This window comes from Vicia villosa, unplaced genomic scaffold (genome assembly GCF_029867415.1).
Source record: "Vicia villosa cultivar HV-30 ecotype Madison, WI unplaced genomic scaffold, Vvil1.0 scaffold8, whole genome shotgun sequence".
In the NCBI taxonomy this organism is placed as follows: domain Eukaryota; kingdom Viridiplantae; phylum Streptophyta; class Magnoliopsida; order Fabales; family Fabaceae; genus Vicia; species Vicia villosa.
The window spans coordinates 2,246,773-2,259,798 of NW_026706811.1; the positions used below are offsets into that span (position 1 = coordinate 2,246,773).

General features: G+C 32.8%; 2 protein-coding genes across 2 annotated transcripts; both read left to right on the forward strand.

Annotated features, from left to right (window-relative positions):
• The first annotated feature begins 5,897 nt into the window (after positions 1-5,897).
• Positions 5,898-6,823, forward strand: LOC131643246 (FBD-associated F-box protein At3g52670-like). The gene is made up of 3 exons (XM_058913398.1): positions 5,898-6,191; positions 6,270-6,446; positions 6,536-6,823. The coding sequence occupies exons 1-3, from the start codon at positions 5,898-5,900 to the stop codon at positions 6,821-6,823; spliced, it is 759 nt and encodes a 252-aa protein (XP_058769381.1).
• Positions 6,824-9,601: 2,778 nt separating this feature from the next.
• On the forward strand, positions 9,602-11,306 carry LOC131643267 (uncharacterized). The gene is made up of 4 exons (XM_058913456.1): positions 9,602-9,806; positions 9,988-10,149; positions 10,355-10,448; positions 11,176-11,306. The coding sequence occupies exons 1-4, from the start codon at positions 9,679-9,681 to the stop codon at positions 11,185-11,187; spliced, it is 396 nt and encodes a 131-aa protein (XP_058769439.1). The 5' UTR covers positions 9,602-9,678; the 3' UTR covers positions 11,188-11,306.
• The last annotated feature ends 1,720 nt before the right edge of the window (positions 11,307-13,026 follow it).

Sequence of the window (13,026 nt, forward strand, 5' to 3'; positions counted from 1 at the left end):
CAATCGGCTATGGGGTCTGGATCTGGTACCTCCTCTTCCTTTCCCGCAGGGCGCGGTCTCCTCATCCAGCCGTGGATCAACAACCTCATACTGTGCCTACTACCGTGCCTACCATTGTTCAGCCTTCTCCCTCTGGCCAGCAAACCAATCCAGATGCCCTCATCCAGAGAAAACACTCTCGTGCTAAGTTCATGGACAGTGTAGATCTCACTCAGAACAATTCTCCAGATCAGTATCGGCTGCCTTTCTGCTTTCTCATGCGGCGCTCGATAGGAGAATACTGACCCAGGACGCTGTTGCTGTGATGCGGGTACTCGAGCTGGCGGTCATGTATTCCGATGATGCCCTCCATTCCACTGACATGCTGAAGAAGATCACAAAGGATTATAAGGACAAGGTGACCACTCGAGAGGAGGACCACAAGAAAATGCTGTCCGCCAAGAACGAGGAACTGGCCAAGATGAATGCTGAACTGGGGACCAATGCCCAGACTCTGGGTGAGAAGGAAACTGTTCTGAGGGACATGAGCTTGCAGTATGCCCTGCTCGTCCGGACCCTGTATGGTGTGTTGCAGTCCTCAGCGGTCAAGGAAGCTGCTCTCAGTTGATCTCTTGCTCCTGCTGAGGATGAGATTAACAAGGAGAAGGCTCTTCAGACCCGGGCGGACCTGATCAACTATATTCGTGTCCTGGGGGATGACCGCCTTGCCATTAGCCAGGACACCTATGATTCGACCATTGCTCAACTGAAGATAAAAAATCCAAGGGTGGAGTTGGTGATTGAAGGTACTGAGCCTCTCCACAGGATTGAGGATGGTCGGATCGTGTCTCCGGATTTTAGGGATGGGAGCGGAGCAGAGGAGTCTACTGGCTAGGAGAACCCATCCGTGCAGATGGATGAAACAGTTTGATTGTGTTTTTGTTGATTTTTGTTAAATTGTTTGGCCCGCGTGCCAATTATATTTTGATGTTTGTTTTGATGGGGGGTATGCCCCCCTTTTGGTAATGTACGTACAATCTACCGTTTCGGCCGTAATGTCTTGGCGACGGGTACAATCATAGGGTCTTTGGCCCCCTTTTTATTTCAGTTATTCAAACTTTTATAATTCGGTGCATGATTTATGCTTATTTTGTCTATGTGTTTGCTCATAGTTGACTAGGACAGGGATATTGCTCGGTTAGTTATATGATCGTTAAGTGTGGGGAACATGGTTGATTGCCGGGGTTATGTGCCTGGCCAGGGTGAGTCTCAGACTCCGTTGATTTGGGGTCCGAGGTTCACGGCGTGAACGATCCCTTCGCAATAAGGGCGTTTTACCGTCGTGGTACAGTTACGACGGGGGATGCTCGGTTTACGTGTCCCCCGAAGGATCAAGTGCCTGCTCGATTAAAAGAGCAGACTCTTATCTTTTTGTTTCAACAAGAGGTGCTAGGTTTGTACCCAGGCTGCACTTATAACTGTGAGTGCTCCCCGTTAGGATATGTTTGGCTCTAGCTGTAATATTATTTTAGCTTTTCAGTGTTCCATGGTCGAGCAAGTTCTTCTTCCTGTAAATTTTCTAAGTAATATGCCCCATTTCCCGTCTTTGCTCGGGCGCGATAGGGGCCTTCCCAGTTTGCAACTAGTTTGCCTTCTTGAGAATCTTTATGATTTCTCTTGAGTACTAAACTGCCTACCTCAAACTCTCGTTTGATGAATTTCCTTGCGGAGAGTACTTCTTCGACCAGGTCGAGCTCCTCTCTGACGGCTTCGCCATTCATTTCTTCGTCCAAAGGTTCCTTTGTTCGCCTAGTTGGATCATATACTTCAATAGGTATCACGGCTTCAGTCCCGTAGGTTAGTTGAAAAGGAGTTTCTCTGGTGGTTGAATGAGGTGTGGTTCGGTAGGCCCAGAGGATGTTGCGTAGCTCTTCGATCCACCTCTTTTTGATTTCGTCGAGTCTCCTTTTGAGGCCCCTTAATATTATTTTATTCGCAGCTTCTGCCTGACCGTTAGTCTGAGGGAGTTCGACGGAGGCAAAATGTTGTATCGTCCCCAACTTTGTGACGAATTCCTGAATGTTTTTATCCGTAAACTGGGTTCCGTTGTCGGTGAGAATAGCTAAAGGTACACCAAACCGATCAAGTATGTTTCTTTTGTAAAAATGGAGTACGTTTTGCACGGTTATTTTGGCTAGCGCTTATGCTTCGATCCACTTGGTGAAGTAATCGACAACCACGATCAAGTACTTGTTTTGATTAATGCCGGTGACGAAGGGGCCGAGGAGGTCCATGCCCCACCAAGCGAACGACCATGGTGATGATAAAGATTTGAGTTCATTCGGAGGGGCCAGGTGCATGTCCCCGAACCGTTGACATTTATCGCACTTTTTTACGTGTTCTTTGGCGTCTTGATGCATAGTAGGCCAGTAATATCCTGCTCGCAATGCCTTCCGGGAGAGTGATCTCCCTAGCAATATTCGGTTGGTGCCGAACAGGTGGCCGACAACAGGTACCTTGATCTTCGGTGATGATTGAGAAGAAAAGGGGTTGTACCTGTAAGACACTCTGGTGCCAAAGTAAGAAGGAGAATAAAGGTACAACAAAAAATATGAGAGTTTGGGCAAAGTTTGGATTACCTTGCCCTGTAGTGGTAGAGGGCTATTTATAGTGTTCTCCTGGACGTAGACTGGGTCACGCTATATTAGTGGGCCTGGGCGTAATTATAGGGTCCAAAATATAGAAAATCGTTGACTAGGTCTTGACTAGCCGAACGTAAGGAACTAGCCGTTGCCGAGGATGGAAGCCAAACGTGCTCAGATAGTCCTCAGTTGTGGGAGGTTTTAAGGTTAGCTGTGTCTGGTGTTGACGGAGAAATGTCCTCCTGCTGGCTTAATGGATTGAGCCGATACTTATTGGGCCGTTTATACATAAGAGCGATTTTGGTCAATTGGGATAATTGGGATAGTCCAGAACATAAATCATTTACATTTTACTCTTAAACTCCAATTTTCATATCCTTCCGTAGATATACCTACGAAATATTTTGTTATATTTTAAATCAATTATATTTTACTCTTAAACTCCAATTTTCAAACCCTTCCGTAGATGTAGATACGGAAGATTCCGTATCTACATCTACGGAAGAGTTTGAAAATAGAGTGTTATGTAGATGTTCCTACGGAATTTTTTGTTATATTTTAAAGGGTTAATGAACTTTTTTGTCCCTTTAAATATTGCAGATTTTGTTTTTAGTCCCTCCAAAATTTTTCTTTGAGAAATCGTCCCTTCAAAATTTTTCTTCCGAACTATTGGTCCATAACGTCAAATTTCGTAGCTAATCGGTGGCTAAAGTCGTAGCTAATTTCTAGCAAATTTAACGTTAGGGACCAATAGTTTAGACGAAAATTTTTGAAGGGACGATTTCTTAAAGGAAAATTTTGGAGGGACTAAAAACAAAATCTGCAATATTTACAGGGACCAAAAAGTTCATTAACCCTATTTTAAATCAATTACATTTTACTCTTAAACTCCAATTTTTAAACCCTTCCATAGATGTAGATACAAAAGATTTCATGAACTCAATTAATTTGGAATTTTCCCAATCAATTGGAAATAAGGCTTTCGAAAAAACCAAATTTTTTTTGAAAAAATGTGCTTCCGGAAATGCATCTACATAAGCACGAAGACAATTTTGCCAATTTACAATACGTGAGAGATCCATGAGGTAGGGTAAAAAAATCTCTTTTTTAAAAGTCGGGTATTAAAAGCCATAAATTTAAATTATTTTTAATAATTTTTTATTTATTTATAGTTTTTATAATAAATTCAAATTTACGTATTAGAAATGTTTTAAATTTTATTAGAACATATTAAAAATACTAAAATTAACTAATTAATTATTGCCGAATGGTACGTTTTAACACTTCTTTAATGACTCAAATTATAAGATTTATCTTAGAATATTGCATCATGTAGTATATTTTTTTTATCAATCAATTTTTTATATTTAAAATTTAAAAACTAGATTTTATATATTAATCTACCAATAATTAGTAATATCCTAAATGATGTGCACAATTAATTATCACGATACACATTTTTGGATAATTATTCTCGTATTAATAAAAAATAATCATATATTTTTATAACAATAAGAAAATGAATGTTAATAAAAAATAGATGTAAATTAAAAAAAAAACTATATTTTATATATTAATTGATCAATCTATCAGTAATTAATAATATCCAAAAAGGTGTTCATAATCTTGATACTTGGATAATCATTCTCTTATTAATAAAAAAAAATTGTTTTTATAATAATAAAATAAATGAATATTAATCGTTTTTATACTGAACCATATAAGATTGGTAAATTTTATTTTATTTTTGGTACATGAAAATGAAATTGGTAAATTTTAGATTAATACATTTTCCCCTATCTTCGTGGATCAAATCTTCCTATAATAATAAATAATAGTATATTTTAATTACTCATGCATTTATTAAATAGTATAAAGTTACCAAACTTAGCTAGCAGGAAAAACATCAAATTCACCCTGTATAAATAAGACGTTAGAGCAGCCTAGGGTTTGTATTATGTGATTTCTTCATCTGAGAAGATAGTCAATGGAAAATCTTTTCCCTCAACTGCCACATTCTGCAAACGAAAATACTAAGAGGATGAAAATGCCGCAATCAGAATCCTCCATCAATGACTTACCAGAAGAGATACTATCTCACATTCTCTCTTTTCTCCCAACCAAACATGCTTTCAAAACCATCCTTCTTTCCAAGAAGTGGATCCCCATATGCCACTCACTCTCAGTTTTACACATTGCCGATGACGGAGTCGTCAACAACGCACAAAACAGGTTTCACTTGCTTAGATTGGTGGAAGCGTTTATGTTCTCTCCACACTCTCAGCACCTGCGTTGCATAGGTACCGGTACGTACCCAGTACCCGGTACGGGTGCTGGTACGGGGTACGACATTTTTAGAAAAACTAAGGTAGGGGTACGTTAGTATAATGCTTTACAAATACAATTATAAAAATAACCAAACAATATATTATTTAAATAACGGTAAAATAATAAAATTAAAAAATAGTTTGCTTTTAAATAAATCACACTTAAAAGTATTAATGAATTATAAAATCATCGTTGAATATCAATATTTTCTTCTCCAATGAATGCAACTTCTAGTTCAGGTTCATTGAAAGAAAGAGTAGCAATTTTAAGAATACCAACTCCAATCAAATAGATCCAATTCATCTCCATCAATATCCCACATTTTTTCTTACTCCTTCATTATAAATCTTACTCTTTCTTGAAAGAAGACTAAGATTTGTATGAACAAAAACTAAATGCTTAGCTCTTTTTAAATTGAGCCTATTCCTTTTCAATGAGTGAATGAATCCATATGTGCTCAAATTTCTTTTCAATGAGCCTATTTTTTAATTTTCTTTTAGTTTTTTATTTATAAATAGAATAAATAACTAACCTAATGTTTACAATTATGTTATCCAAAATAATTTAAAACGTGAAAAAAATAAATTTTTTTGGGTACGTGTACCAAATGTGTACCGGTTGGTGTACCAAAGCAAAATAAAAAATAAAAAAATTGGTACGGCTTCGGTGCGTACGGTACGCGTACGGTACGCGTACCCCGGTACCCGGTACGTATCCGGTACCGGTACTTTACCTAAAACGGAGTACCCGTGCTTCACAGCTCAGCACCTTCCCCTCAAATCTTTTATTCTCAATTGTCGTTCCCAAACCTGGGATGCCAAAACCGACGGTTCCACTTTCGACAAATGTCTCGAAGCAGCTAAACTACGTCGCGTCATTTATCTCTATCTATACTTGTTATACATCCCTTTATCCCCTACCATTTTCTGCTTCAAAACACTTGTCTCCATGGCATTAATCAAAGTACGTCCCGACACTTTGTTTCATTCTTCTGTTGATCTTCCTTCGCTCAAAATCCTCTATATGTATGATGTTTGTTTTCATCATATAGACGATTTCATGAAACTTCTTTCAGGGTGTCCCGTATTGGAGAGATTGATTACCCTATATGTTGAAGCAAGTAACCATGATACAACTAGAGGGTATATTAAACCTTTGTCCAAGTTGATTCTTTGCGGTATCCGTTTGTTCCAGGTTCCGTTTAAAGCTGTTTATAATGTCGAGATTCTAACTATATCAAGGGTATAGTTTCTGCTGTTTGTTTGCTTTTATAATAGGTCCGTACACGTTTATATTGCATCTAATTTTTGTGTTGTGCAGTTTGGGCGTAATCTTGTTAATAAAGAAACCGATTCATATTACAAAGACTTTCCTGTGTTTGAAAACTTAACCAAACTTTGTCTATCTTGGAGTCCTCATACCCAACTGCATGAATGGGATGAGGTTGTCAAAATGCTCCATAATTGTCCAAAACTTCAATTTCTTACCATTTTTAAGGTTTGGTTTTTACATCCATGGATAGTTATTGTTTTTTTGCTAATTCTTGTTTTCTTTACCTATCCTATTTTGTCTTGTGATATTGACAGGCACATAGTTCACCAACCAAAGAGGATTGGAAATACCCATATCATGTTCCTCAATGTATTTCCTCTCATCTAACAACTTGTATTATCACAGACTATGAAGCTATCGAAGCTGATTTTCGATTTGCAGCATATATTTTGGAGAATGCCAGATATTTAGAGAAGATGGCCATTTGCCGTAATCTTCTCCCAAAACCAATGGAGAGCCCCCGTTTTTTAAGCGATTTATTCTCTTGTTCAAGGATTTCTCCTACATGTAAGTTGTTATTTTCTGAGGTATATGTGCTTTAATTTGATGGTCTGGACAATATACTTTCCATCAATAATCCACCAATTCAAGGGCGCACTTCATCAACAAGGTCACGTTGCGGTCGTGTAAAGATTTTCACGAATTCAATCGGTACAGATGTCACGATACTGATTGCGGTCATCGCGTTGTGAATTAACTACAATTTGCTCTTCAATATAGAAAACAATGATAACAGTATCATTATCGGTATTGACATCCGCCAAAAATGTTGTGTCGCGGTTGTTTTTGCGTTCGCAGACTGTTTTTTAAAACCCTATTGATCACTATGCAATGTATTTTCCTTCTGATATTATTATTTTTTGTAATTTATCAAAATATCGGTTTCAATTGTTTTTAAATTTGAATTTTGTAAAGAACAAGCTCGCTAAATGTTTCTTTAAATTACCTCTATAACCATTTGTTTAAACATAGTTCCACCTCTATAACCATTTGTTTAAACATAGTTCCATCATACTTGTAAACTGATAATTGGATTTACTGAAGTTGGGTTACTCATGTGCTTAAATTTGATGCAATCTTACTTCAACTTGGCTCTTTATAAATTGTATCATTTGTTGGAAACTAAGATAAATATGGATGTAGTGTGTTGAATTCGATTCCTCTTTGTATTGAACATGTTTTATTGAATGAAATTTATTGAGTTTGTTGTGATAAAAAAAAAGAAGATAAATATGGATATAATAAAACAAAGCAGTTAAATATTATGTCCTGATTCAATTTGACATCTATTTTGCATTGGCCTAATATTTCAACGGAAATGTTTCTCCAACTTCCTTATCCAAGTCAGAAGGAATGCATTGTAGACTGCATGTAGAAGAAGATACAAAGAGGCTACTAAGAACTAATTCCTATTGTTAGATGTGTTTGGAAAATATAATTCAATAACAATCAAGCTCCAGCATAGACCCAAGTATATTGTTGCTACCTGACACCTATAACAATTTGAAAAAATTAAAAAAAAATTTGAAATGCAATTATAAGAGCATATCTAATTAAACAACCCATATTTTGATTATTTTGTAGTTCTCTGTGCATATTATTTTGAAGTAATTTATTTAATTTTATAGCCAATAGTGCAATTTAAAAGAACTTGTGTGTTGGTCCTACAATTTTAACTTATAATACTTCCTCCGTCTCACAATGAGTGATCCATTTGAAATAAAATAATATCCCAAAATAAATGAATTATTTCAATTTTCAATACACTTTTTCCAATTCTACCCTCTAATTAATAAAAATTTCATCATTCACAATACATGATATGAGTATTATAGTAAAAACTCTATTCTCTTTCTTACTTTTATACACTTTTCTTGAACGGTGTGAAACGGTGGGGTGAGCCACTCATTGTGGAACAGAGGAAGTAACATTTTATATTATTTAATCAACTTTAACTGACAAATTTATAAAAAGTACTATGTATATTAATTTTTTAATCGAAGGATCCCAAAAATAGATTCCTTCCCGAAAGAATCATAATGCCACTTGGCATACCTCAAAAGTAAATAGTGTTGACTTTTCAAATTATTAAGTGGATGACTCACTCAAAATCATAGATAATAATAAAGCTAAAGGAGTAATATGGCAAGTTCGCCATTTGTCGCAAATCTAACATGTTTACTATTAATAAAGTTTCTATTATTAGTTACATTACTATAAATAGAATGCTATTCTTTATAATTAATTTTTTATTTTCAGTTATTCATTATCAATTTATGATTTTTTTTATTAAATGTATGAATTATCGATATATGTAATACACCTATTTAATTTTTTAATTCCTTGGCAAATATTAATTATAGTACAAGTATTTTATTGGGAATATACATTTTCAATTTTATTGATTATTTTTAAAAAAGTTAACAATAATCAATAATATTAATCAATTAATTTAATATAATATTTTTTTGTAATTTGTAATAAATACGATTAATTACTAATAAAGTTTTTGGGTGTAAATTTTTTGTGTATAATAATTTGTAATATAATAAATTTCTAGGTATAATATTTTTTTAGTAATTTTATTGGGTATATAGGATTAAAATTTCTTAAATTAAAAGAAAAATTTAGAACTATTTATAATTTAGAAATCAAGTTATAGTAACATTAACATTATAATCTTTCTTTGTTATTAGTAGCCCATAGAAAAAAATTATCAATAATAAACTACTTTTTGCTTATGAAAATATCTTTATTATTTAAAAATTTACTTTATTTAACTACACAAAAATATTTTTAATTCTAAATTATGATATTAATTTAAAAATAATAAAATTTGTTAATATTTTTTTAAGTTGCCAAAAAATATCAATTAAGAAATTCAATAGGATGAAATAAATATTCAGAAAGTTTGAAAGACATTTAAAACTATTGAAAATTTCCTAAACAAATCCCCCCATGCAAATGTGAATAAAATGTGTTCAAATTTTTCTGATTGTTTAAAATTAATGGTATTCAATTCAAATTCAATTAAATAATTTTAAAACAACTATTTAAATTGAGATTAATGTCAATTATTTAAATTTATGTGATTAGTGGTAAATTAAAATTGATATCAAATATCAAATTCATTATACAAATGTGCAATACAATTTTATAAATTTAATGTAATAAATTTAAAATTGATATAAAATTTGATGTGATGTATATTTAAGTATTAATAATGATTCCTTATTACTAATAAAGTAGTGAATACGTTACAAAAACAAATATAAAAAGAAATGATTCCTCATTACTAATAAAGTGGTGGATACGTTGCAAAAACAAATATAAAAAAATTGAAACTGTTCATATTTTCAGAAGTTGAATCGACCTAATGCTGTGACTCTCGCATTTAATGCTTTTCATTAACCTCAGAGCGGCTACCTTCAACAATCGATGCAGATTGTTCTTCTCGAAGCAGCTTCCGAATTCTCATGAATCTGATCATCAATGTTTGTTATTTCATCTAATTATCCATGTGATGTGAGTACATTTAATAATATCAATGTCCTTTTCTTTTCCTTCAAATGTTTATGTTCATTTCTGATTTTTAATCCTGGTGATTTTGGATGTATAAATAGGTTAAATTACTTTTGCCAAATCACACTGACATTCGGTTCCTCATCTATTTTTCTCCACTTATCAATTATTGATTCTCTTTCAGATATTTTCCATGGCTGTTGGAAAACACAATTATGTTAACGACATCACTCCTGCTAAGGAATCATGGACATTGTTGTTCGAGTTGTTCGTTAATGGTTTGTACCGGATATGAATTTCAAACAAAGTTTTCTATGCAATGGAACTGGTTTTTATGGATGAAAAGGTTGTCTTTGTTGTTTGGATTTATTTATCTTGATTCCTTATAATTTTGATTCCTTATTTCTTCGTTATATTCTATGATTATAATTATTATAAGGGAGTTGTTGCAAATTCCAGCTAAAGTGTTTTTATACTCAATTAGTTTTTTAAATTGTTCCTGTGAATTTCCTATATTCATTATCTAATTTCATCACTTTTTAATTTTATAGGTACCGCATCAGACTGAGACTTATTGATGAAGCTGATTCTGCTACTTTTGTGTTTTTTGATCATGATTGTTATTTGATTGAAGAGATGGACACTGTTAGTATTTTTCAAATATACTAATGTTTGTTCGCTTTTACTGTCATTTAAACATTATTACTACACCATTCATTAGTAAATGTATTCTTATTTTAAACATTTATTTATCAGGAACTGGAGCCAACTATTATGCCCAAAGTTATTTTTGACTTTGTTGAACAAACTATGCTATTTAAGATTGATGTCAAGAATGATGTCAACTATGGTTTTGATAAATTGTTCCGCGTCAAGAAAGTTTGTGCTAACAAATAAATTGTTACTAAATTCAATTTGTCTGTCAAGTTTATGCTATTTAAGATTGATGTCAAGAATAATGTCAACTATGGTTTTGATATTGGGGCATGTGTTTAGCCCAATTGATTTATGTTTACTTTTCTGCGATGACATGTTTACATAAATGTTGTGGTTAATTTTGTTTTAGTTTTATCGTGTAAACATTAAGTTTCATGGCACTTTACCAGTATATGAACGGTTTGGGTTTATTATTAATGTTACATTGCGATGCATATTTGTTATAACTTACATTGCTACTGTCATTATTTACATTGCTACTGCCATGACCTTGTTACTGTTATGTGACTGAGTTGAGTAAATTATGCAAACTGACCTGTTAGTTATAAAATTGTGTGATTGGTGTTAATGCTTTACTAAATGGTATGGACATTCAAATTAAACATAATTCTTTGGTTATCTGTGAATTCATCTAACTAATGTTATGTTTGCTCAGATTGGAAGATGATGCAGTAAAGAATTGAAAATTGAAAGTGTTAAATAGCGAGAAGTCAGTTGAAGAATACACATTTTAACGAGGCACTTATTTCAAATTAGTGATTATGTATTTATTATTATCATGTGAAGCATTATGTAGTTGAAATATCAAACTCATTTTGAGTAATATCAATAAAACTAATTTTTCATTTTGATATTCATATCTTTGCGATTCCAACTTACACGGTTTTAACTACGTCATAATGGGATTCATGTAAATTGTGGATAATTTTTAGATTACCCATGCTAACTGTTAGAGTTCCTTGCTTATTGATAATACCATAATAGATATTTTTGATTACCAGTATTTATTTTCATGCAATCATTATTAGATGCTATTCATGATCTTTATTTTAACCATTGTTTTCACTTCTCTTTATCATAACCTATTATTTTTTTTTTGTTGTTGTTTATTACTTTTAATTTCCTTACGGTCATAATCAAATACTTTAGTATTAAAAAAACAATATAAAAATTTAAAATTATACTTAATAAATATTTTTTTCTAATATACGAATTTTTAACCCGTGCCTCGCACGGGTTTAAACACTAGTAACTTTTATTGGAGTTGCTCTAAGTATCCACATGCGTTGGGTTATTTGTCTAGTTAGATATTTTAATTGAAACTAATAAGATTTGTGGGCGTTAGCATGAGTCTATTTATTTGATACGATAAAAATGTATTTAAATGCACATGAAAGTTCAAACTGAATTGATCAATTATAACATGAGCAACAATGATATAAACTCAATAGCATTAAAATAATCGTATAAATGAATTTTTTTGTTTCACATTAGACATTACTTTAAATGATCTAACAATTAACATAATTAACATAAGTGTATTGAGATATAATTGTCACTTCGAAAAGGAAGGTAATGAGTGAAAATACTAACAATTAACATAATAGATATTTCAGTTAAATAGAGAATTCAATGGAGAATGATTAATACACATTTCATTTATCTCTCACACCCAATCTTTAAAATTGAGCACCACAACGTTGGTTTTTTGATATAAGGTTGGAGATGATAAATAGTATCTAAAGGATCTCACTAACATAGCTACAAAATCTCACTACATCAACACTCTATGAAGCTTTTCACAAGGTTGAATCAAGTATATAATATGTGTGAATGAAGAAACTCCCATGACTTCTCTCAAAAATCTTGACAAAAAGAGTATTTGGTTCTTGATGAATATCTTGATCACTCTCAACTAACCATCAATAATGATTATCGAAAAATGATTATCTCTCATCAAATACTTTTTAGAAGAGACAATAATTGGTTAAATAGGTGTATGATATTTGGCACAAAAAGATGAAAGAAAAACAATAAGATTTGAATCAAATCCCGAGGTTATAATTTGAATCAAAGAAAAAATGATTTGAATTAAAGGTATTAAAGTGAAGAATTTGTTATTTTAATTTGAATCATGTTATGTGTATGTGATTTGAGTCACACTAAAGCATGATTTGAATCACAATTGATTTTAAAGAAAATTTTGATTCACATGATTCAAATCAAATACCAAATGATTCGAGTCAAAAAGTACCATGATTTGAATTAAACAATTTCCTAATTTGAATCACGGTGACATAACTAAATTCTAAATTTAAAAAAGTGTTTGATTTGAATCATAACATGTGTAGTTCGAATCAAGATTCACAACAATCTTAATTTAAGTATTCTAACTCGTGCGGTGTTTAGGGTTTAGGGTTCGTCATTTTAGTGTGTCGTTGTTTGTTTTGATTTCCCGTCTTTGTGCGGTGTATTTTGTTTTCCTGTCTTTGTGCGCAGTGTTCAT